The 27,756-nt window shown below is 34.0% G+C and overlaps 3 protein-coding genes across 4 annotated transcripts in view; 2 read left to right on the forward strand and 1 right to left on the reverse strand.

The window, feature by feature from the left end:
- LOC143913385 (uncharacterized) overlaps positions 1-21,159 on the forward strand; it is a 51,343-nt gene extending 30,184 nt beyond the window's left edge. Inside the window, exons 3-11 of the mRNA XM_077433118.1 lie at positions 11,831-11,975; positions 12,059-12,168; positions 17,364-17,586; positions 17,664-17,836; positions 18,227-18,388; positions 18,470-18,653; positions 18,728-18,872; positions 18,954-19,707; positions 19,799-21,159. Of these exons, the coding sequence (XP_077289244.1) occupies positions 11,831-11,975; positions 12,059-12,168; positions 17,364-17,586; positions 17,664-17,836; positions 18,227-18,388; positions 18,470-18,653; positions 18,728-18,872; positions 18,954-19,707; positions 19,799-21,079 (3,177 nt within the window). The 3' untranslated portion in view covers positions 21,080-21,159. The remainder of the gene's footprint in view (positions 1-11,830; positions 11,976-12,058; positions 12,169-17,363; positions 17,587-17,663; positions 17,837-18,226; positions 18,389-18,469; positions 18,654-18,727; positions 18,873-18,953; positions 19,708-19,798) is intronic.
- The window catches only part of LOC143913612 (uncharacterized), a 374,023-nt gene that overhangs the window by 240,818 nt on the left and 105,449 nt on the right, over positions 1-27,756 (forward strand). The window lies entirely within an intron of this gene.
- On the reverse strand, positions 24,043-27,095 carry ytr (U4/U6.U5 small nuclear ribonucleoprotein 27 kDa protein yantar). The gene is made up of 2 exons (XM_077433119.1): positions 27,006-27,095; positions 24,043-26,796 (listed from the first exon to the last, which is right to left on the reverse strand). The coding sequence occupies exon 2, from the start codon at positions 26,770-26,772 to the stop codon at positions 26,326-26,328; it is 447 nt and encodes a 148-aa protein (XP_077289245.1). The 5' UTR covers positions 26,773-26,796; positions 27,006-27,095; the 3' UTR covers positions 24,043-26,325.

Genomic DNA, 27,756 nt, shown 5'->3' on the forward strand with positions numbered 1-27,756 from the left:
TTCTGAATGTCGTGAATATATTGAAATTCATATTATTATACGTAGAATTTGTATTAGAGTTTTAAACATTCGATGAATTTTATTACACATGTATCTGAACTGATATGAATCGTTTTGTGCTTTATCTATCGCAGTACTCTTCAATCATTTCGACTTCGTGACCTCATTCGATTGAAAAATCGATTCAGTATTCGTGCACATTGCGCCGCGTTTAAATTTTTTTGCGCGATTTTTTCAATTTTTCAATTTATTATTTTTGAATGATCATTATTTTACGCCATTTCCATTTTCCCCTGAGACATATGGTATTTTAACGTGGAGATCAGGTTATTTGGTGCTCGTGGACTGCTGGTTTACCATCAGTGATGGTCCATCACCATCACTAATCTCCAAAAAGACCTCGAAGTGTGAACAAGCTGTATACAACATCCAATAAAGTCTCGCGACCAATCGATCAATAACCTACCTGTGCGAATATTTACACACAGCATATACTATAAGTATATGCTGTGTGTAAATATTCGGTGGTTTTGTTCCATGCTTCATCCAGAGCTGGCCGGCCGACGGATCAATAAAAATAAACTACTCGCTGCGTCTTTCACTCCGATCTCGGAAACCTTTCTACACATCCATACTGCAGTATTAAATTTATACACATGTATGATATATAAATTTATATATTAGATAAATTTGAAATCATATTCTAATAGTGGTGACAGTGTGAGTATGATGGTTTTGCCAATTTGATAAGGAACCGTTTCAACAATGAAATCAGACAAGTCGGAAACACGTTTGAAAATACCGCATCTTCCTTCACAGTGATGTCTATCGTTCACACTCCCATTTGTCCACACTGTTCTGATCGTTTTTTCCCTTTTCGCCATACTCATAATCAAAGTTTACGGAGAGAATTGGTGATTTCTTAATTAGGTTTTTTTTATATATTGTCTTAATTTTATAAATAAAATATAGAAGAGGTTAGTTTTTAAAAACATTTATTTATATATATATATATATATATATATATATATATATATATATATATTTTTTATTTATTTATTTATATATATATATATATATATATATATATATATATATATATATATATATTTTATTTATTTTATTTATTTTTATTTTACATATATACCAGGAAGGCCTTACAGGTAAATCCCAATGCGCCTTCCTGGCCAGTTACAAATACAAATACAGCATTTTTATTATAAGTCGTTGAATTGCGAGACACTGAAAAAACTCGCAAATTAACGAGACATCTATGAATTGTACATAAATTTTTATTGTACATCAATCAAATTTTTCAAATAGTGGTGACATAGTAGGTAGGAAGGATTTTTAGCCAATTTTTTTTCCGGGAACCGTTTCAACAATGAAATCAGAGAAAATTGGCAAACTCTGATAGGAAGCGATCAACCTGGAGTCACAAATCCAGGTCTGACCAACAGCATACTCTGAAAAATTCATTTTCATTCAGGGATAGAACCCGGCACCTTCTTGACGGTAAGCAGAAGCTTAACGTCCGAGCTATGCTGCTGGCTTATATATATATATAATGTTTATATATATATATAATGCTTATATATATATATAATGTTTTACTTCGCAAACGCAAACTAAATTTCGTACAGTCTTCCGATCGTTTTGAAACTTTGCTGTTTTGCTCGGTTTGGTCAACGATGGAAATTTCAATCGATTTTTATAGTTCGATGGTGAAAAATAATCGTAATAAACACTTCTAAATTTGCGAAATTTTTGAAAACGGTGATGTTTAAAGTCAAACATATAAGCTAGTAGGCTTATATGTTTGACTTTCCGCCACCTCACTCGTCTTGTCAGATATTAATTGTTTAAACGCCTATAACTTTTTCTTTTTCACACCATATTTATATAATTTATATTATAATGTATGTAAATATTCTCAAAATCATTTATTCAACAAAAAAAAATACATCATTCAATACATACTTTGATTAGTGCTTATAATTTATGAGACCACGCACGGTGGAAAATCTTTTGAGTTGGAAAGAAACGCAATAAAACGGGGGTGACAGAAATAAATATAACCAGTGTTGATTGGCATTGAAAACACGACCAGCCTAGGGTAACGCTGGGGTGTGCTGATATTGTATTCTATCACAATTTTACGCCATAGTGGCATTACAAATTTTCACCAGAGCGCCATTATGACTTAATACATTCAAATAGAGGATAAGCCTATTTGTTGGAATCGCTTCGACGATGAAATCGGATAAATTTGATAACTCTTGTTGGACACAACAAATTGGATCAATTGGAGTATAATTGAAAAGCACGTAAATGAGAACCCCTCAGTGCTAAAGATTCGACAGCCACACTTCGTTGCACTATTTCAGTGACATCAAAATTTACACTATAAAAAAATCCCGCATTGGTCACACCTGCTTTTTTGCCGTTGAACGCTTATCAATCTATCTCGACTTGTACGTTTATCATAATCTATATTTATAACCTTTCGCAGATATGATTTTCCACGCATAAATGGACAATATTCGCGGTTAACGCCCCCCCCCCGCCAATTAAATCGCTCGTGGGCTCAATAATAATGCACGGTACACATTTAACCCCATAAGTGCGTTCGCGGTAACGCGGCGTTTCGTGATTCACTGCACACGCCAGCTTCCGAAGCACCGGAAACTAGCATTTATATCATTTCAGAGTTTTGTTTATTTGTTTCTTTATTCGTAAGCGGGTGGTGGGGGGGGGGGGGGTTCACCTCTGACCGCGTGTTATTAATTCTTACTTTGTAATCGGCTGTTTAATATTCGAGGTGGCAAATTAATTCGGAATAAAGGCGTGCGTAATTGTTGCATTGTGTGCATTATTACAGTGAGTTTTGAGATTCGGTTTAAAATTGGCGTGACCAACACACGACTTGTATTTTTAACGTATGTTCATGCTCGACTCTCGACACGTGCTTGCTATTTTGTAATGTAACGTTTTTTCGCATTATCTGTGTGCTGTTTTGGTGAGAAGCTTAGACCTTGATTGTTTCCAGTGTCGTTCACAAATGCTAGTCGTGCTATATTGAAACTAATTCTTGGTGACGCTCTTATTATTTATTTTTTAATAACTAAGTGTTTATATGAATAGTCGAACCAATCTGCATAAAATGTACATGTTATTGCATTCGACTCGAAATGTAATTACACTCGACCAGCGATGGTAATTACATTTCGTTTCAGTTTCGCATTGCATTTTGGTCAAGAAATACGATATTGTTCGTGCGTATAATTTGACTTTTATTTTTTGTTAGTTTTGAGTTCGTGTTTTGAAATATTTACATTAATAAAATTTTAATGTAAAATACGTTGTAAGTTGTTGAAACCGAGAACACGTATATATTTTATATTGATGGAAATTTATATGTTTTAGACGATAAAAGTAATTGTCAACGTCATGTTATGGACGACAACAAAACATACAGTACTATTATTAAAGACCTTGCATTGAATTATATTGTAATAATATTATATAGTTAATAAATAAGAAATAATTTAATAAAAATAAAGAAATAATTTTACGCCCTTACAATGTTACAATACAGTGCACGAATGCGACAGCATGCTCGGTTCTTGTAAGTCTCACGCTCATCGGATCGACTACAATAGATAGTTGCAATGGAGTTCACAAAATTGTATTATAAAATATAGTTGTATCAGATGTATTTAGTAATTTAGAAGGTTTTCAAGTCTATTTTCAAAACTTTTTAACGTATCGAACCGAAAATTCATATTTTTATACATTTGACATTTAAGTTTTGGGTTAAGATTTAGAAAAAGAAGTTGGTGAAGATTTACTCACTGGATATGGTTTTAATCTTAGTCACATTTTCTTCCATGTATGTTGTATTTAAAATTTCATATTCATTCTGAATTAATTAAATAGATTCTGTTTATATAAACAAGATTTCAATCAATTTAACCTAACCTAACCTAACTTTTTAAATTAATCTAATAATAATTAAAAAAAAAATACTTAAAAATTATGTTTACCCCGGGTAGTTTTGGAAAGGAATACGAACCATACCCGAGGCCATTGTCGTTACGGTTTCACCATGCACAACCCTTGTCAATTCGCATCGCCTTCTTACTTCACCCCACGCGCTGCCTCCTTATTCCATCCCCACACGCTCGCCCTGCCGTCCACGAAATAATGACCAGTTTGTTCCTGTCAATGTTTGCGACGAGATCTTCTGCATTCTTACAAGCTGATAATTGTGATATTTCATTTTTCGAAATCTGTACATTTGTCCATTCAAAATCCTTCCCATCCGTTTTAATATACATATATTTTATTGTTCTATTTCATCACATCCAGCGCCAGAGATTCTCAAAATATGTATGTTTGAAATTAAATTAAAATTTAAATACAGTACAATGTCTAATATCCAAATTGAGCAATTTGGACTATGAAATTTGACCCATCGATTGTTTCGTCCATTTCATCGATTCATCTATTTTTTTTAACGCAGTTTCAATCCACGATAAATATTTGTCTAATTCGAAATTAAATTTTGACCCGTTTACAACAAAGTTGCTTAGTTATCGCAACAACATCCTTATTGAGTAGGTATACATTTAATTATGTACATTTTTTAAATAAATTCATCAAAAACTTTCCAGTTTGTTATCGATATCATAAATTCAAAATATTTATAAAACATTAATTTATACAATGCTCGCCGTACTATGAGGAATGAAATCGTTTCTTAAACGCATACTTTTTATGTAGGATTTGTCAAATTTGATAAATCATATCAAAAGTTTTTCCAAAAGAAACCACACGGTTAACCTAACCATTCGGCATACGTATGTCCAACCATACAGGAAACTGGTCAAGGCTGATTGATGTTGAGTATAATTTCTAACCCAATGACAACATTGCCAAACGCATTGTATACCAGACCACGTTGTCGTTGTCGTTGCGTAATTATAATAATAATACGTGTCAATAAAATAATTAAAAAATATATTACATTTGTACCTTGTAACGTAACATACTACCTAGGCATACATTTGTAATTGCAAATAAATGTATTTTTATTATTGATATATGAACGGTTGAATTCCATTTCCGTCGGTGTACACTCCACCGCCTAGCATGACGTCCACTGGCAGAATTTTACTTGGCCAATTGTTCTAATTTTGCCGTTTTTATAAGCAGGGATACACTGTGTAAAATTCGTAATCAGACCTGCACATACATATTTGTAATGTAATTTTGCAAATTTTACTGTTTTGTAGTATCGGAATTTTGTCATTTTTTTAATTGTTTCCGATGATTTAATTTAGTTTTTCAGTTCGTGGAACGTCTATAGAGATTATAGCTGTAATTTCTTTATATTATACGCCGATTTTATTTAAATTGCGAAATACGCCACAATGTATGTGTGTGTGTGTATTTTTTTTATATCATCGATATTTCAGAGGTTAATTGTAAACCGGTTATAAATTATTGACCGCGTATTAAATTAATTCGAAGAAAATATTCACGTTTGTTTGAATTCGTTTATTTTTTTTTTTACTGCTATGTAAGATTCCATTATATATGTGTGTACATACATATATTAATAAAATAACAATATCAGATTTTTTATAAATCTCACTTATATAATCGCTATCGATTATTTTTTAAATTGAATGCTTGTATTTATTTAAACGGTCAGTAAATTCGGATCAGAATGCGAACGGTCAGTAGTCATAATAAATGAGCAGTTGTATATGTACATTATTTTACAGCTAGTTCCTTATTTGATATTATTTAGTATTTACTGACCATACTAGTAAATCAAAAATTTAATAGACTATGGTATATATATATATATATATATACATATATAGGGTGTTTAAACATCGTTTCTTTTCATAACCTGTATTTCGAATGCATTGAAAAAGTGAAAATAGATGTGATAGAAACTGCCAAGTTACCTTCTTACATATTTATCGTTTTAACCTCGTTTCCTCTCAACTCGGTATTTTATTTATCGATTTTTCATTGACGGGACGCTCTAATCTCGAAAGATATATAAGTATTATATATTTCGCTTTAATAAAATTTACGCCGACCTTAGCTTTGCATTGTGTCGCTCAATCATCATGATACATTGTATGTATTACACGGGTAAGAAAGTGCAAGCAAAACAACAAAACAACATTATTACACCACGCTCATCAAACCTTGACCATTATTATAATATTATACTGCGATCCACTATATTAGCAGATGTAATTGACGTTTTTGCTATTATATATATACATATTACATATATGGTTTTATTCCACTTGAAATTTTTGTTTATTAGGTTAAAACTTTTTGATTAATTTTTGACCCACTTCCGTCGAGTCAATTTTCTTGAAATTTTGCACGCGTGCTGATTTCCGATGACAATTCAATATTCCTTTGACGTTTAAAATAATACACTTATCTACAATTCGTTAGAAAGTATTGATTTTGAGAAATGTTATCCGTTTATTTGGTTACCCTGTCAAATTTTTATTACATAATAAAATTTGAATATTAAGTCTTTTTCTGATATTCGAAGAATTAAAAATGAATTTTAATGAAATCCTATAGAAATTTAAGAAGTGATTTTTTTTTTATTATCAACATGTGATTATTTGTTCACCTTGTTTTTTCGTAACTACAAAATATTGTGACATTGACCCTCTTAGTACAAAAAGTCGTATACCATTTTAGTAATTTGTTCTAATAGTTAATGCTATTTCAATGATTTGAAATGCAATTATTTGATAAACGCGTCTCGTATACAATTGTAATCTTATTGACGCACTTCGCACTGTATTATTCTCGATTTGAATACGTTCAGGGCTTTTAAAATCAGTTACTTTTATGTTCAATGCTATTATTATTCGGTGCAAAAATTGTTTGGTTCCGTTTTGTACACGTCACCAAAGACAATGACGAAATGGCAACGATTTCTCAACGCACTTTCAATTTCATGAAATAACATTGTTAACCGTTTATTACGTAGATTATTATTGACTTTCCATTACATGTAAACTCTCGATTGTCCGTGCATTTTTATTTTTTATTTTAAAACGATTTTTTTTTTCAATTATACATCATATTTCCTCATTAATAATCTGAATAATCGAAATTTTAGTGCATATTATAGAGAATTAAGAATATTGAAATCTAACTTCATCTGATTGCATGCATGTATCAACATTGATGGTTCTGTGTAATTAGCAATGCTGGGTCGTGATTATTTATTGCTTAGCAACTACACAAAATAAATGATTAAACCTTGTATACGTGCGCCTTGCAACGAAATAGATGTATGTGTGTATATATAGATCTTTCATGCATATAATGTCGGTTTCAAAACAGTTACCGATGCTTTTTTTCGATTTCGTAATTATTTGGTGTTTTTTACACATATTTTAACTATGAGTGCTCTTTATGTCATATTTTTACAAGGTTTCTATTAGTTTCACTTGCACCACGTTAAGTGTTCCTTTCATGTTAATCAAATAAATAATGAGTTATGTCTCAATATCTGATTATATTATCTAATTTTTTTTTATATTTGATATGTTCATCGACATGGCAAATTATAACTTAAAAGGATTCTGCTCTGATGTATGTATATAGTCGAGCCGATGTAGCGTGAGACTTGAGAGAACCGAGCATGCTGTCGCATTCGTGAAATGTGTTTTAACATTGTAGGGACGTAAAATAATATACTTATTATTTAACTGTATAATATTATTACAATTTACAATATGATTCAATGCAAGGTCTTAAATAAAAGTACTGTAAGTTTTGCTGTCCATAGTTATGACGTTGACATTCACTTTTATCGTCTAAAATATATAAATTTCCCTTTAATATAAAATATATACGTATTCCATAAATAAATTAATAATCAACAACTTGCGTATTTTATTTTAAAACTTTATTAATGTAAATATTACAAAATACGAAACACAAACTCAAAACTAACAAAAAATAAAATTCAAATTCTACCGACCGCTATACGCTTGAATAATGTTATTTTATAGAATAAATTTCTTGACCAAAATGCAATGCGAAAGTGAAACGAAATGAGATTGGCCATCGCGGGTCGAGTGGGGGGTGAATGCGATAGCATATGCACTTTACGTGAGTCTCATGCTAGATCGGTTCGACTTTAGTATCACGTATTTTATGCTGTCAAACTAAATGAAATTCTCTTATCCACTTTTAAGTATATTTTGTTTCACACTTCCCTGATCCTATGTATGTATGTGGGTCGTTTTTCGAAAACCGACCCAACTTTGCCTACAGTAGTTCAGAACGGTTCTCAAGCGTAAACTGTAGAAAAAAGTAGGCATTCGAAGAGAGTCGATCGGCCGTTGTAAAAGCGGAGATGGGCCCTTTTGGAATTGCAGGTGTAAAATGCGAGTGGAGGCGATGAGACGCCGTGTAAAACCGGTGGCCAAATTTAGCCCCCGGGCTGCGCATAGCGTTTCACGCTCCGTCGCTCGCTCGGGCCCGTGTAACCATTGTACTATGCATTGCCAATTACCGAATTATAATTATCGTATTATACACATAGTTGCTTGGACAGCCCTGGTCGAGTTTCACTTTCAATGTTAGCGGCGCTTCGCCCGCTCAGCTTCTCCAACATTTCCTCGTAGCGTTATTATATTATAGTATTATATATGCATATTTATATACGCATATTTATATTATTTTATATTATATATGCATATTTATATATTAAAAAAAACTGTGGAGTCGAAGTCCGCCTATGATTTTAAAAATTTCGAAATCTATTTTTTTTTCAATTTGGTTAATTTTCGAATATCTTTGGCTTGCGTAATAGGGTGGTGCCTGTATGGTGAGCTGGTGTGCATAATTTACTTTTTTCTTTCAATATTTTGTATTTATTTATAAATAAATACAACATGTACATGAAAATTATAAAATGAACGCATTATTGCCAAATATCAGGCTTCTCCTCAGTGTGACCTCAACATGAGAAAAAGACAAAGATAGAAACACTTTGTCTCAGACCTCCATACATTGAGTATTTGTGAGCCACTCTTTGTTAGAAATACAATATCGTGGACAAATGTATTAGGCCACTCGTAAAAAATGCTTTTGACCGAAAATACCAGAGTATTTGAAATAGCCACTACCTGCATCGCATCGGACTAGGAATTTATCTTTTGTTTAGCCCCACTTTCTCTTCCTTGGGTTGCTTGTTATTAAAACAAAAAAAAAAACGAAATTGTCCTTTTTACACAGTTCAGTGTTTCTTGAGAAGTGGTTGCGTCGCGTTCTTTTCATCGTTTCCGTTCCTGTTTTTGTTTATTTTTCAATTTAGTGCATCTTCTTTTATTTCCAAATGCCAAAAACACGGGAATTGAGTGAAGGGGATAGGGCTCGGATTATTTTATTACATTTTAAAGGATTGGGACAGAGACAAATTTCCAAACAACTTAAATTTTCGCGATGTGCAGTTCAAACGACATTAAAACGATACAGCGAGAGCGGTTCTTTTAAAAATCGACCCAAAACCGGAAGAATAAGGAAGACAACGCCTCGACAAGATCGCATTTTGGCGACTGTGTTCTTGAAATATCTCAAAACGGGATCTTCTGAATTGGATGGTGAAGTGGAAAGGGAGCTAAATGTAAAAATTTCTTCGCGAACCGTAAGAAGACGTCTGACGGAAGCTGGATTACGGGATTGCAAAGCTAGGAATAAGCCCCTGCCCTTTGAGGTCAATGTGAAAACAAAACGATTAGAATGGGCGAAAATATACACGGATTGGAACATAAATTACTGCTCCAAAGTAATTTGGTCTGATGATACCAAGATTAAGGTGATTTTCTATAAAAAATCGATTAAATTTTCTTTATAAAGTATTATAAAGTAAATCGTATTTTTTAAAAAAATAAGCAACACAAGGAAGATAAGTTGTGCATAGAGGAACTCCTAATAAGATAATAAAAGTAGTGTCTGCTTCAAATACTCGGACTATTTTTAACAAAAAAAACTTAAATTCGGAGCCTGAGTTGAATTATAGGAAAGTGTCGGAGTCGGGGTCGTATTTTTTTAGTGACTTGACAACCGTGATATTTACATACGTTTTACTAGAAATTTGCCCGTTGTCATTTCATTCGGTAGCTTATATTTTGCTAGCATATAATTCGTAAAAACGTAAAGGAGGTTTGTAAAAATATAACATTCGTAAAAAGTTCTTCATTGCATGAAACTCAAAATTTCATGAATTCAGTATAATTCGGTGTATCAGAATAAATTTAAATATTTCAGTATAATTTATGGTTTTAAACATCAGCGAACCGCGGAACTAAATGAAGTCTAAACTTGTATTTGAATTGTCCAAATGTACAGATGAACAACTGAAATACATATCAGTTAAAATATCGAGTCCGAATTTTCTCACGATCATAATATGTATAAATGTACTTTTTCTATTGATACTTTGTATATAAATATGTTCATATGTATGTAAATAAAATAAAAATATACATTACCTGCCATCAGAATTGCCCATTTCATGACATAGTATTATATACCCAATTTATTAGTGTCTCATAAAAACTGTGGATTTGCTTAGCGTACATACAAACGTACTTTGATTTTATGTTTTAAAACGGCTATACCTGTATGTATGTATTATATATGAAGGTGTTGCTTTTGTTATTGAAATCATTTGTTCGACGGATGTTTTCTATGTTCGAAATTTGGTATTCAGGTTATTTGCATGCATTTATATGTATGAATCGTTTGTGTTTTGTTCACTGAACAATCTTATCTTGCACGTTACGAAAGGAAATGGTTAAAATCGTAAAAACATTTATAACATATTCTAAGCCGCAATACTGTCTTATTTTGCAGTAAATACATACATACATATGTTCTTTACTAGACGCGTGTAATCATTTCAATTTAAATCAATGATTTCTAATAATTCCTAAAATTAAAGCATATGCACATTTCAGCCTGTTTTGTCACATCTTTGGAAATTTAAATGGTTTCTTAATAGAAAAAATAAAAACTTCAAATTCATTCGTGCCGCTTATTGCACGTGAGACCCGTTCCGAAGACTAAAAGGTAAACATTCGTATAGAAATAGTAGATAGGTTCCATTATTTAAAATCAACTGAACAAATGATATTCTTGAATAATATTCGTAATTTTGTAGCTAAATCGTGTTAAGGAAAAAAAATCTTTATATATTTTCTAGCGTATTATTTCAAAACCGTGTAAAAAGAAGATGGGGTGCACTCATACTGCCAACCTACATATCTATTGTCCATTACGTAAAACGCACATGCTTTCCTTTTCGACCAATAGCATTTCGCGCATACAATGTTCTACTCTGACAGCATGAAATGCTATTGGTCGAAAGGCGGTGACAGAGATAGCATGTAAGTATCTTCCTACAGTGGACCAAGTATAAGGCTTTTATTTGTTAATTTGCATTATAAATCATCATTTCGTGCTGAATTATAATTCCACTTGGTGCTGAAAGAGCAAGAATAGGAAGCTATTTCATGTAACATTTGGCAAAAAAGACGAATTATAAACAATGACGAATGATCCAGTTGCTATATGTATGTCATTTTATGGCTGTTTGCAGTAGGTTGAAAAATACGCGATTCCTATTTATTGGTCAGCTAAGGTGTTTGAACAATTGGAATGGAGATTTAATGCACTGCAAAAGAATCGCCGTTTAAATCGTTTCATTTGATTTTTGTTGTGGTTTTATTTATAAAGTGGTTTTGTTTTGTTGCAGTTGGTGGGCTCAGCTGTTGGTCACCATGGAACATATGCGTTCTTCAAGGCCCTCAAAATATCCAGAGGTGTCAAAGAGCAGATTATAGCGATCGGCGACTTTTTCTTTGTTCGCCTCTGGCAAGATTCGGATTTGATCGCTCTTGGTTCGTATTTATCGCTTTTGTCCGTTTATACTTAAATACATGTGTGTCTTGCGACAATATTGAACATTTTCGTTGTTTTACAGGTGAACTTCAACTTTTATGGACCGACAGGGGTGCCGAAAGAACCTTGGCTAGTTTGCGTCTTTATTTCCTTCCCGAAAATACGCCAGCGGGGAGAGCGCACCATGGAGAGGTGAGATTTTTTTTAAAAATAATTAATTTGTTTTACACGTTGTTCAGTTGCGGCCCAAAATGATTTACTAAGTTTCATTGAATATGAAAAATATATATAAAAGTCCAATTTTCAGTTCTAAAAATACTATTTCTGTTTGACTTCATTCACAAATTGTTGTCACTTCTTTTAATTCGATATGTCCATAATTTCGGAAAAGCACAATAAATGCATTACAGGCTACCAGTATTTTTAAATATTGTTAAATGTAAAATATTATTATATATATAAATACGCTATTCTGTGTGTGTCCTAACGCTAGCCGAACATAATAATGAATCAATTAAAAGCCTAAACTTTGTATAAATTCATTCGGAATCGAACCCGCGTACCCTCGCACGAACACTAATATCCTCTTATAGGTATACCTGAGTTCAGAGAGCTAGCGACGAGGCCAACGCCGAATTTTCAATTGGGGGCTTTTTTTAAAACATTAATTGAATTTTTTTCCTACCCCCCATATAAAAATACGTAATAATAATTTTATTTAGCTAGGTTTTGAACCATTTTTTTTTTGTTTTCATTTTAAACAATTAAATATATATTTTTAATTAAAATTAATTATATTTTAACGATATTTGAAACGAACACGAACACGATACTCTATCTGTCGACTATTCGTATATAATATGTATGTAGATAAGGGAAAAATCGTTATTTATTTCCTATCCTAACTCAGCGGTACTAAATATTTTACAGCCAAGGGCTAAAATTTTAATGCGCCGCAGGATAATTTTTTCAACGAGTCTTGTTATTTTTTATAAATCATATGTAAGAAATTCTCACATGTGTCACGTATGACACACGTGACTTAGATTCGCTACTCCCGATCTAAATTCATGTAATAGACGTCGTACGCGTATTATGCGGGTGTCAAAAGTGACAGTTCTGATTACAGCAATATATTTCAAAACGGTTCAACGATAGTCATTTATCGGCAGTTAAAAAATATATATTATCACCGCATTACCCACAACGTGCCCGCCTATGGCGTATATATATATATACATATTATGTATGAATTCATTGTAGCATAGTTTGTTTTTCGAAAAGCGACAGTACACACACGTTGGGCTCAAATTGTGTCTAAGTTTGGACATCTTGCTATCGCTTTTTTTTGTTTTTAAATCGTATGTATACTTGATAAAATACACATTTTCTTTAACTAACTTTTTGAAAATTTATCATTAAATAGGTTTTAACACAAAAATGGCGTGCTAATTTATTCAGTCGGTTGTTTTAATTTATTTATAACGTGCTCGCGAGCATACGTTCCCCCTATATAGCTTGTAAATTGGAACAATATGCACTTTGTATTAAAATTTTTCAAGCAATTTTTATCATCGATTCGTACTTGTTGTTGTATTTATTTTTTTATTTTTTTATTATTCATTCGAATACTACGGTGAAAGTGGTTCTGTGCGTAAACTGTTTAACTTTTCGTGACACTGGTGAATCCAAAAAGTTGATTTACCAAAAACTCGTCTGTATATTTAATACATACATACATATATTTTTAATGTTTATACTTTATATATGTATTTATACACGTCGTCGGTTAATTCTCTACAAAAAGATCGCAATGAATAAAAACAATTTAAATATTCTTAACGTAAATGCGAACAAATTGTACGTAATTCGCGTCCGCACGTTCAATTTAATAAAATCGTATATGCATGTATGTATGTATGCATGCGAAAATGGTTAAATTCTATTTCTATTCACATTTTTTTTCTCTCTTTATATTCTATCTTATTACACGGCGTGCCTTATGTACACTGGCGGAAACGTTTTCATCGCTAATACATACCGGCTCGCGGTATTGATACATCAATTAATTATATTATTTTATTATTTTTATTATAAATACGTTTTTTTCGTATACATATTTACGCACACGTAATAATTCAGTGTGAATTGATTATCGCAACGTACTATTTACTTTCTATTTCTAAATCACGTTTTGGTTTGAGTTTTATCAATAGCGTGCTTTCTTCGAATTATCAAATTTTGCTTCGATTCAAACTTATTTTTAAATTATTTCGAGCAAATGATATTCAATTTCATAGATCGATAGATGAGGTCAGCCTTTGTATATATTAAAAAAAAATGTAACGTAAACGAAAGGGGTCCATTGTGAACCTTTTTTTTTATACTGTTGGTTAAAAAAATATCTTTACAAAGTCGTCCTTCTTTGTCCGTACAATTTTTAGTATTGTTGTATAAAGTTGGACATTCGTGGAGAGACTTCAGATTAATGTCTCGTAGAGTTTCGGGCTACCATATTTGTTGCAGTTAGAGTTGAAATCGCTCGTAAAACCGTACGACAGACAAATCTCTCGATTTTTTTTTTAAGAATCTTTCGTCATACAAATAGTTTATTTGTCAACTGCAAATTATGTATGATTTAATTCGGTGCGCTCCGTTCTATCAACTTGCAATATCTCGAGACTCATTTTCTCAACTTTTTATCTGCTTAAACAGTTTGTATATTGTATAAAAAGATGTTTTTGAATACATGTATGTAATATCTTTAATATACGAGAGACATACTGTGATCATTTGTAGATTTTTCAGCTATTAACACATCTTTAAAACATTTAAAAAAATCAATTCTTACTATATTTTTTAATAGTTGATGTGTTTCTCGTATTTTACTATATAATACCTTTTCGTATATGTGTTTTGTATATATACAAACTCGACGACGAAATATGCTGAAATAGTTGGGAAAACGAGTCTTGAGATATTGCAAGTTTGTGGAATGAGGTAGACCCGATTTAATTATATGTAAAAAAACGAAAATAAATCATTTATTTAATATTTGGGGGAGGCGCCACCGACAATAGACCCAAGGGCTTTGTTTTATATTAGAAACATGCGATGAAGAAGTAAACAGAAGCGATAAAAATACAAATCTTATATACAATTTCGAAAGAGACTGTAACTATTGTTGGTTCGTAGAAAAATAAATGAATATTCTATAAAATAAATTTAATAAAATGTTTACTATTAGATTGGCCATGTTTAAGCGGTTTATATTACAAATACCGAGCGAAGCCGGTTAAAAACACTAGTACATATATAAAAAATAACAATATTGATAATATTTTGAGTCCTTGAATGACAACAGCCATTATCCGACCGATTGTATTGTGTTGCTCACCTGTTTCTAGTCGCTGAAAAACAGCTGCGACAAACAAATTGCTAGTGAAATCGACAGACGTGTATGAGAGCGTTGAGGTTGTGATTTAAGCCCAAATTGATTTTACCATATAGCATCGTAAGCGTTTCGTGACCTCATCTATCGATCCTTGCAGTTGTATATTATATTTGCTTGATTCCTCATTATTCAATTGAATACGTTGCGATCGCACCGTCGTTATCGATGCTACATACATATATACATATACTTATATAAGCGTGTAATATGTACGCGTTGTATTTATTTGACTTTTGATAATAACGTGTGTAGTTAAGTTCGAAGCTTTTCCTCGGAGATTTTAATATTATTCTAAACAGTAGTGTTACAGTGCGGATCTGAAGTATTAGTTCCATTTTGGAAAACATGTATTGTACCCCCAGCACACGGTTCCCTTTCACCGTTGCCATGCCGACCGATTCATTCTCTCCTTATTCCTTTCATCCCGTTTACTTCACTCGCCGCGTTTATTTATTTTTTGTTATATTATTTTATTTTATTTTTGTATTTATTTTTTATTCCCCATTGAGCCGAACGAATTTAGAATATCGGCGCAATTGTATTCGAGTAGGTGCAATAAGTAATGATTTATTAATGGTATTACAATATAATTTTTATGTTTTTGTACGAATTTGAATTTTGTTATACATTTTTTTTTATATTTTAAGAGAAATTTGACTAAAATCATATTATGATTGTTTGATTTCCTCCAGTGCACGCGCGAGGCCATGTCGCGCTCTGTCAACAGCGTGCGATCGCATATCCCTTTGTTTTTTTTATTGTATTTTATTTATATTTATTGCAATACAATTGTGCATTCCTTACATTTTCTTTAATTATTCAATAAAAATAAATAAAATTTGCCCAGCTTAAAAACACGTACGTGCGATTGGTACAATCGAATGAATTGTTCTACATATTTATAAATAGAATAAATTGTATAAAATGCCAAATTTGTACAACTGGTCGGTCGTTTTAAACGTTAAAATAATATTAAACATTTTTTAAATACATTGTAGTAGTTTTCGACCTGTGTTATGTAGTATAGAATATGTAATTTAATTATATTGTATATAAAAAAAATGATATGTGTATGCATATAATATAATTTTTTTTATTGTTATTTAATTATACGTGACGTTGAACCTTGGTCTATTTTTAATTAAATTATTTATGTTACTGCAAGTTTTGCGTGACATCTGTCGACGATTTAAAAATGATTTGGTTTTGAATTTTGCTAAATTGTTTAATGTTTTACAATTTTTATGTAGATGTCTCTATCGTATTTATTTGATTTTGAATTACTTTTATTTTTTTATTGTTCATGAATTATCTCACAATACACCTTAAGTCTATTCTAATAGCAACTTATCTAGTGATCATTTATTATTTTACAATTTTTTTTTTTAACTTTTCATCTTTTTTTGAAATTTTAATATCATCAGCAAACTGGCATACATATGTATTACAAATTTTTGATTATATTTGTCAGGTATTTTACATAAGCAAGGGTCTACAGTAGTTGTTATTTCCTCACTTAAAGCATTTCCAACTTGAATAATTTGATAATCTTTAGACTATTCTTCAATAGAGGACCTCTTATTTTATTACAAGGCTTTTTTATGTTTCACTTCGCAAATGATTCAGGCAATATTCCTACATTCTTCCGATCGTTTTGAAACTTTGCCATTTTGCGCGGTTTGGTCAACGATAGATATGTATGTTCTCTATCAATAAATCGTAGCGAAGTGTATCAGTACATGGTTTTTATTATTAAGATCAGTGAAATCAGAAAGTAATTGAATTGTACTTTTGAAACCATATTGTTAAAATTTGGTTGTTTTCATCGAAAGTATAAATATATTTTTCATAGTATTTATTTTAATGTTAGTGTACAGCATAGTGGGAAAAAAGCTCAAAAACTTTTTTACGATTTTTTATTAATTTATTTCAGGATGAAGTTGTTGCTATATCAGAAAGAGTTGTGATTCGCGCCGAAGATCTGGTCTCTTGGGTTTGCGATGGAAAAGGCTGGAGATGGGGCTTGCGTGCAGCCTTCGCCGGAGACTGCACTCCGGTTCCACCAGCAGCCTCACCGTCGCCGATAGCACCACCTCCACTGCCGACTTCTATCAAACTTGATTTCTCGGACGTCGACAAAGAAAAGTCACTCCTAGGTACAAAATGAAACTATTCAATTTTGGAACTCGAATTGAATCATGTTGTAATCAAATTATGTTAATTTTTTTTATAGTGGATCCGGCCGATGCAGGTGTAGTAGTTTTTTCGTATCCTAGATATTGCCGCTATCGAGCTATGGTGCGGCGATTGGACGGCATTGCTGAACATTGGCTGCATGATCCTCTCGTTGCTGCTCTCGGTGGATATGCGGCGCCTACTAAAAATACAAGAATTTTGTATTGTAGGGTAAGAAAATACTTTTTTTTTAATGTAAGCTATCATCGGCATAATCAACTTCGAATCTTTACCACAGTAATAACAGGCTATGCGGTATATTTATATCTTAACCTCATATATGTTTTGGTCTTTTATTTTGCATTTTTGTTAAGTAAAAGTTGCACAATGGCTGCACTCTTCATTGATCATTCGATGGTCTTCTACATACGTGTAGTCTTTTGAGTATTATTTCAAAGTTTATTATTATCCATTTTAAGCATATCTCATTATCTAAAATGCTTTCTTTTTTTTTAATTGCTAATGATATATATATATATATATATATATATATATATATATATATATATATATATATATATATATATATATATATATATATATAATGTTGTTCTTTTGTAGGAAACGTTTGAATATCCAGAACTAGAAGGTCATGAATTTGTTTGTAATCACATGGCTCCTCGATTGAGGGGCCGTGCTGCAAGAGGGCGGAGACGACGAGCTCGTTCCACTTCACATTCTTCCGCTAGTGATTCTTCAGCCAGTCATAATCGAGCTTCTACCGTAAGTGCATCGCTTATCGACTTACGTTTTTTTTTCTTCAATTATCAGAGTAATTTTATGAAATGAATTGTTTTTTTTTAGCCGCAGGGGTTGAAAGTTACTTTGAGAAGTTCCGTGTCGTCACCAGCTTCGACTCCAGCGCCTAGTCCCGCAGCTTCGGCTGCATCTCGTGCCGAGGAGCGTGCGTTCATGCAACGCTTACGACTGTTTCATAAATCAAATAATTCGTCTATGACTAAAGTTCCTACTCTTAGTACTAAGCAATGTGAGTCATACTTGTTTAAAATTGTGTATATTGTCCGTTGTTGGATAGTTTGTTAATCGGCTTGCTCTTCGTAGTAAATATTCAACAATTATACGACGCAGTCGTGAAAGATGGTGGTTACGATGAAGTAACCAAAAATCGAGGCTGGAAGAAGATTCTCACCGTATTGAATGCGACAAGTACGAGTAATGTAACCCTCGCTCGGCGTTATTACGAAAGGTTTATTTTATATTCATATATGTATACTTTTCTGTATATTGTAAAATGTTTATTTTATTGTGGTCTTTTCTTATATTTTAGATTGTTATTGCCGTTTGAAAAGTCGGAAAGAAACAGTTCGTCAATTTCCATAGCAACTTCTAATACTAATTCTAACGGAACGTGGAGTAGTTCTACAAGCACTCCTGTTAAATCAGAAAGAAAGAAACATTTAACACATAATTCCATTCCCATTGCAACGATCGACATTTCCGACTCCCCCGTTAGAGAAATATCGAATTCCGCATCGGAAACTTCGACTATACCTAGATTAAGAACACCGCCGCCTGGCAAAAGAAAAACGCACGATTCCAAAAGATCGCACCAAGTCAACGGCGAAAAGAACAATTCCGATAGCAACAGGAAAAAGTCTTACAATTTAAGTATGGACGGTGGCGAGGTTAGGAATTCGTTCGAAGGAAAAATCAGAACTCAATCGGAGAACGGCACTGGGTGCGATGGTAAATTTAATAAAGACGAAAACGAAGATAGCGATGATCAGCAGCCAGAAAACAGCTACGATCCGTCTAACATTCTCAAATTTCATTTGCAAAATGACGACGATAATAAGGACGAAAAGGATTATATCGACGTGACCAAATCGGCGGGAGATTTGAATCAAGAGTTTTTGGATTCGTTGCCGAAAGCCGACGTGGAATCTGACCAACAGTCCAGAAATTCGATCAGCGTGATACCGCCCGAGAGATTGATGATTAGCGAGCCGCCTCTTCAGGGATTGCTCAGTATGACGGCAGCAACGATGAATGGATCGTCGTCACTCCCGCACATCGACAAGGTATAAAATGTGTATTTTAGTTGTAGTTTTTGCATGCGCATGAAATTGAAGATTTATATTAATCATTATGGGGAAATTGTCGCATATGCAGGTCTCTCAAGTCCGCTCGCGGCCATCTAGTCTCCGTAGCGTACGCGTCAAACCCGACAGACGACAAGGAGCCACTGGTACATCTCCGCCGGCTTCGATAGCAGCACCGCCTCTGATACCAGCAGCCCCTCCATCCACTGGACCCCCGTCCGACGACGAGATAATAGAAGTTCCGTACAGACCAAAGAGTCCAGAGATCATCGATTTGGATTTGTACGAGTCGCCCGACAGCCCGCTGTCGGCTAAAAGAAAAAAGTTGGACATTTTGAAACGAGGCGGTTTGGAAGTCACAACCGTTCATGGCGCATTTCCGAGCTTAGATCCAGCTCTCCAGCAGCAGATTTGGAACCGAGCTCAGATACTGCAAATGTACGGCGCTTTCCCGCCCGGCGGGCAGATCAACGGAACCTCTCCGCCAAAAGTAGTCCAGGGTAAATCTATATATGGATCGTCCAGCCCCGAAAAGACTGTCTACGGCAATCCCAAAGATCAGTTCATGCCGCCGCCACACGTCTTACAAGGCGCCACACCTAGAAAGATCGCTTGCTCTCAACGATCTTCCTCAGTCGACATCCTAGACCTGACGATAAAACCGGCCGTGGAAATAATGCGAGTCGCAGGCGGCGCAGAACAACCTCAAAACCTGACCGCGAAGAAAATTCCAAACGTTAGCAACGAAACTCGCCAGATAAACCCGGCTCTGGAGATAACCCTCGTGGCGAAGAACAAACCTCCGCGTGTCCCACAGAAAAGATCAGCAACCGGTAAATTCATGTCCAACAAATCATGTCCAACATCGATGTATTCAAACCCGCAAAATATGGGATCGCCTCAAATACAGATGAGCCGCAACCAGAACAACCTTACACCGACGAAGATGAACTTTCACCACCAAGCGGCAAACTTGGTCATACCGAGCTATCAAGTCTCGAATGCTGCCGGTCTCGGTAACGTCTCACCGATTCCGAACAGCAATCCCGTCGGCACGAACATCACGTCGAGTTTGCTTCAAGGCACAGGGGGCACCCTCCTTCAGATGGCGTCATCTTCAGCCAAATCCTCGGCGGGACTAGGCGGGATGCCGTTTCAGCCGATACTGGACAACTCGCTGTATGTGAATGCTCTATATAGCACGCTCTGTACAGGACAGCTGGCTCCCGGGCTGAGCGATCAGCATCAGTTGGCTTTATATAAAGAACTCATATCGGAGAGACTTATGGGTAGATATCCCGGCATCGTAACCCCGCCGGGCGTCATAGCTACACCTACCTCTAAAAGTTAAATTGTATATTACAATGTAAAATTGTATAAGCCAGTCATTATTTTTATGTTTTACGTAATATATATTATAAATATATATATATATATATATATATATATATATATATATATATATATATATATATATATATATATTCTACGTATGTGTGAATATAATTTCAATAGGTTTTATGTATATATATATATATATATATATAAATTAATGTATTTTATATCGGTTGATATTTGATCGATTAATATGATTTGTTTCGTACGTCAAAATAAGCAACGAATGATTCCATTGAAATTCGGCCAGTAGTTTTGCCTCGTTTGTAAGCTGCATCTTTGCCCATTTGATACGGCTTTAGTTTACAGTTACAAATTATTTTATGTTACAGCATTTAAGTAGTTTATTTCAGTTCCTCTACCAAAAAGAAACAAGAAAAAAAAAACAACTATAATGTAATAAATATCCAGACTGTACATCTTTGTATGTATATAATATATTAAAAAAAAAGATTCAATAGTATATGATATGATAGAAAAACATACTGTATCAGTTTGCGTTGTCCCATTTAAATATTCTATTATTATTATTTTAAAGTTTTTCTTTTGTTTTGTATAATTTTATTTTTTTTATCCACAGTGTTTGCATTTTTCTTTGTGTTAACACTCGTTATTGTTTGAAACTATGTATATGTAAATATTATCGTATATAGTTTTAAATTAAATGTGATTTAAATTTAAGTTATATTAGGTACATGGACCCGATTGACAGCACGCCATTAAATCGTTCGATGAATGATTCAACGCGTTCTAGTTCTAAATTTATTGATACGTTTGTGATTTGAAGGTTGTCTATCGTGCCGTCGATTCGATTAGACACGCAAATGTGTCGGCAAAAAAAATGACCTAGACTATTAGTGATAAAATTATTCTCACAATCCAAGATGGAAGACTGGTGTCGATAGAGAGTAAATAAAAAGTAATTATTATTAAATGGATAATATTAAAAGTATAAAATAAATAAACAAAAAAAATGTTATGATTACCGTGTATAAATATGAATGTTTGTCTTTGTATGTTTTGTAAGTGCATTTTTTTGTGCGATGTGAAAAAAAGATGCACCCGGATGAAAAAATCGATATCGTAAATAAGGTTTTTCTGTTTGAGATTGTGTTGCTCTGAAATTTCATCCTGTGAATAAATGGAAGAATAAATAAAACGAGTTTTTTTTTTTTATTTGTGATATAAAAATTGATCGGAAATATTCAAATTTTGTTTTATTCATTTGTTTTCCCTCCAGATTCATTGAAGTATCTATATATATATATATATATATATATATATATATATATATATATATATATATATATATATATATATATATATATAAAAATCAATGTTTGTCTGTCTGTCACATATGCGTTCCTATACCATTCAACCGATTGCGATGAAACTTACATGAGTTATTGTGTGCATGCCCACGATGGTTTCTGTAAAAAAAATCCCCCAAAAACGGGAACGGGCAACGCAATAATTTCAAATGTTTTCGCGTCGCCACTTGCGTTGTTAGGGTAAAATATACAACCAATTGAATAATTTCAAATGTGTTCGCCGCCTGCGTTTTTCCAACAAATTATCATTACTGTAATTTAATTTGATTATTAAGTATTAATTTGAAACTGAAGCACTCATTTATCGAAACGGGAGCAGGAATGGGAACAGGAATTGCATGCGTTATTGTGGCATTGCAACGCATGCCGGGTACAGATAGTTTGTTATAAAAATCAATCGAAAATATTCAAATTTTTAATCATTCGTTTTCCCCCCAGATTCATTAAAATATTCGTTGTTATAAAAATCGATCAAAACATTCAAATTTTGTTTTATTCTTCTGTTTTCCCTCCAGATTGATCGAAATATTTGTTGTAAAAATCGATCGAAATTTTGTTTTAAAATTCATTTGTTTTTTCCTCCAGATTAATTTCAACGCCAAATAATGAAAGTTTGATGTTAGGTTTTGGAAATAAATAGAAAAACGCATGTGAAAAAAAGTTTTTTTTTTAATTCGGAATAAATACAATATTTTTTCAATACAAAAAACAATCCACGAAACGACAGTCGGATCAAGAGCGAGAAACAAAGTAACACATACTATAATTTACATAATAATTTTCAAATACATACAATCTGATTGTTCGGAGAGAAATGTACAATTTTAGAATCTAAACAAAGTCTTACAATAAATACATCTTAAATACGCTTAAACTTAAAACGTGGTATATACATGGTATGAATCGTGGCCGGAGAGCGGGCCGCGAGACCCGCCCTGGGCACGGGATCTACAAATCAATTTAACCGTCGAGTAATAACGTAACAGTGAAACGAAAATCCCCAAATCGAACGTGTACAATAATAAACGGGCAAGTACGTACATATATATTTCAATAACATGTGAGGTATATTCAGTCGTAGTAAAAAAACCTTTTACTAGAACAATGTCGTATGTGCAAATCGACACTTTCAACTGTTTCAAATTTACATATATATATATATATTATATGTATATAATTGTTTGTATATAAAAACCTGTGTATATATCTGATCTAAATATATTTGCAAAATCTATATGATATAAATAAATATAAATGTATAATATATTCAGTATTTATAAATAAATCCTGATTCATATGTGAGGTGAGAATGGTTTGACAAACTGCACACGTACACCGAAAAACGAACCGACACCGCACTACGCGGATGACATTCTCTTCGCCGAGATGAGATTTCATCTCGCACGATCGGCATCGGCTCGTCTGCGATTACGAGGTGCAGTTTCTTAGTTTAACAATAATCCGGATGCCACACGGGCTGGTGCGCGTGTGGCCACTGCAACAACGGGCTTACAACTAGACGTATAAAATAGACAAATCAACTAGATATACACAGTATGGAGTGTTTGATCACTTTTTTTTAATATTTGGTTGTCGAATGTGTGTATGATATTAATGAAATTGTGTTATCCAGTTGTAATAGGAAAAAAATTGGTTTGAATATGTAGTTATGGATATATATAGATAATGTTAACATCAACAACTATGTATGTATGTATGTATGTGGAAATTCAATGAATTGTTTAGTCTTATAAACGGTATAACTATTAAGTGACGTTCGAATGAATACGTACTTATATTCAATGTCAGCCTGGAAAATGTTATTTAGATATATTCAATTGCGTTTTAGGTTCTGTGTCTCAGATCCACACCAGTTTACAATATGTATTTATCTTGTCTGGCTCGAGGCAATTTTCGATTTTATTAAACCAGCGGTTCTCATGTGGAATTTCACCATAGCTGCGCACAGTCGGCAACTCGACTTATGTCCTCAGCTTCCTTCAAGATTTTCACCCGGAAGTACAGTCAATTCCTAATCTGGTACTCATTGATTATATAGGCGCATCTGAGTATTTAATATACAAACACTAATGCTTACAAATACACAACAGTTGCCTGAATGGTTTCTAGGTGTCGCAAATAGTTTTAAGTAAAGTGACAGTATGCAATCGGCAATCGAACAATATCAAACAATATTGTTATATATTAGATGTCTATGAATTTCAGCCGAGGATTGGTGATAGGCTAGCTTCCATGTATCCTCTAGTTCTTTGGACACACTGTGACGGCCTGGAAAAATTGATCGTTTTGGAAAACGTACAAAGAGGATGATCTGCAACAAGATGGAGTGACCAGGTAAGGGCTAAACAGTTGTCAAATCACTGCGAGATTTGGGGTGTCGAGAGGAAAGTCACGACCCTCAGACATGAGGAAAGCGACGAATTTCACATGCATATGTTCTGGTGGAGGCCAGTATTACATCAAAATGGATCTTGGTTTCGTGTTATACGCCGCCACTTAAACTCGGCAACAAAATAGCTTTACATGTGTTGACGATCCACACCAGGATGTTTTATCATAATTCTACTGTCACTTTACTAAAACTGTTTGCGACACTTACGAGGTAATTCATGAAACTGTCGTGTATTTGTATGTGCAGTCGATGCTTGGATGCGCCCTTATAACCAACAAGTACCCCTACTCTTATACTTTTCATGGACAGAAAAGTCGTCTAGTGGCTGCACTTGAGAACCATTGGTTTAATCAATATCAGACGCTCTAACAGTGAATTTTTAAGTGAAGTGCCGATGTTTACTGGACAGACAGCAAATGTGGTACTCTCTAGCCGATTCCTTATAGCTAGTAACAGTGTCGTAGATTAAAGCAGACGGTTTTTTTCAACAGTTCGGATACGAATTGAATATTTATCCGGTCATAAAAAACCATTTTGAATATTTAGACGAATGAATATATGTATATATGAATATATGTATATATTCATTCGAACAGTCTACACGTGTACTTAAAATGGCATAAAATAAACTGAGATTGTCTGTGTTTTCTTTTCATTCGTCCACTTCACGGAGACAAAATATTATAAGAATCAACTGAAAAAATCGTAAAATATTAATACGGAATCAAAAATACGATCATCGTACATTACGACGCCTGATTGGATTTGTTCAGTAGCGTTTCTCGAACTTGTATTGTGCAGTACAAAAAAAAAAAAAAGACTTTCAAATATTATACATACATTGAATTACAATATCTATTGAATGATCAGGATTTCATTTAACGTCAAACAGAATTTTCAAGAGAAGCATCATAATATTGTCAGTCAATGTATGGTTTTCGTCTTGCTCGATGCTACTCCTGATCGATTTTAGTTTGCTGCGAGTCCAAAGAATAAAACAAGTTGATGACAAAAGTAGTGTTGTCGGAGAATGTGACGTATGAAACCATTCACGTGGAAAGATTTGTATGAAAAATAGCCGATATTATCAATGATCAAGTTTCAGAAACGCTACCAGAGAGTAACAGTATAACAACGTGAAATATTAAAAATAAAATCTGGAATAGAAGGGGTTATGCGGAATATCTCGACATACGGCGGTGAAACGAAAACGGCAAGGCTTCTGTTTCAATGCCGTATGCCATAAAGTTGAAACTTAAACGCTAGTTATAATAGTATAACATTCTAGTGACCAAGGCACACATCAACAATTTCTCCGATTTGAAGGCATCCGCAGCGACGAGCGTCCGTTACATATATTGAGAAATTTCCAATTAATTATATATTATATCCTAATGTCAATAGTGGCGGCGGACGCTCGTCGATACGAATGCTGCATAAAAAATTGTGAAATGGAAATCACGCCACAAAGTCCAGCGGTCGATTGAAGCCACCTTTCCGGTTCATGTATTGTCTGTATTTTCTTTTCAAAACGACTTGAACTTCGCCGACGTCGTTGTTGTCCACCTTCTTGCCTTTGGTCGTGTTGAAGCCGCTGAAGCCCATTATCCGTATCATTTCCTGCTCTTCGGGGGATTTACCTTCTAGGTCGGCTTGAGTTATGGCCGGCCTGTCGGGCACTGCCGTCCTCTGAGGTTTGCCGCCGGCGGAGGCCCGCTCAGCAGACGTCGATCGCGATCTGCTCCGTCGCCTTCGTTCGGCTGATCGCCGCCGGCGCTCTCTCGATCTGGAGCGCTCCCTTTCGCGACTCCTGTGACGTCTCCTCTCTCTCTCTCGGTCCCGCTCTCTGTCGCGCTCCCTCTTTGAATCCTCCCTTCGTCTAGATGGGCTCGGTGATCGGCCCATCTTCAATTTGCGCTGATCAACCGACTGCAATCCAAATGAAATATTATTTAGTTCTCGATGCAATGTTCACAGCGTAGCGACAGCTAACGTCAAAGTTTGAGGTTATGTTTGAGAAACAAATTATGTAGTCAAAGCGTTGGTGACAGATAAGTTTGAACTAGCGGAATTGATGTGATGTATTGGGTTATAGTGAGAATTGAAGAAGTGGGGGGAGTAAAGGGGCGCAGGATTACCTGTTGGCGGGGGGCGCAGCGCTAGCGGCATTCGTTCGCCGTTCGCCCGCCGGCCACTTGGTCCTAGCAAACTACAATTCACTCATCTATGGCATTTACAGGGTTGCAACGTGACACTCGAGATTGACTTTTTTGATATCGTTTGATTGTGACTCACCAAAAGTGATTATGTTTTCGAATAGTACATGATCCATAAATTTAGTTTTAAATACAATATAATCAGATTGAAGAATTCAGGAATGTCATAAGAGGATTTCTTATATGTATATACTAAAGTGACATTGTCGATTAATAAAAGTTCTGCTTTTGTAGGCAGGGAAAGTATGTTGACAGTGTCCCGTCCTATAAAAATACGCGTGTGTGTGTGTTTGGAAGAGTATCTTTATAGTTCAGTTGATACAAGTGTTATTGTATCAACTGTATTGTAATTGTATACTCACTAATTGTATACTCACTCTGGAGATGATGCGCTGGTTTGGGTCTACGTGACGAGACAGAATGTTAAATTACAGAAAACACAAATATCGGAAGGCAAAGATCAAAAATCGAAAGATCTTAAGTCGAAAAATCAAAAAAAAAATGGTGCATGGTAAACAGTACATACTCACTTAATTTGCGCGAGCAGAATACAACAGGATTCTGCGCGCGCACATTAAGAGAGCTGTACACCCGAAACCTTAATTTTGTTACCGTTCCTTTCTTCGATATATATATTGAGTGTATGTATATATTGAGTGAATGCGACAATATA

The sequence above is a fragment of the Arctopsyche grandis genome, chromosome 6 (assembly GCF_051622035.1).
Source record: "Arctopsyche grandis isolate Sample6627 chromosome 6, ASM5162203v2, whole genome shotgun sequence".
NCBI lineage: Eukaryota > Metazoa > Arthropoda > Insecta > Trichoptera > Hydropsychidae > Arctopsyche > Arctopsyche grandis.

What these genes read in the sequence shown, in the direction of transcription:
- ytr (XM_077433119.1), bottom strand. Translation starts at nt 26,772, where the DNA reads ATGGGCCGATCACCGAGCCCATCTAGACGAAGGGAGGATTCAAAGAGG.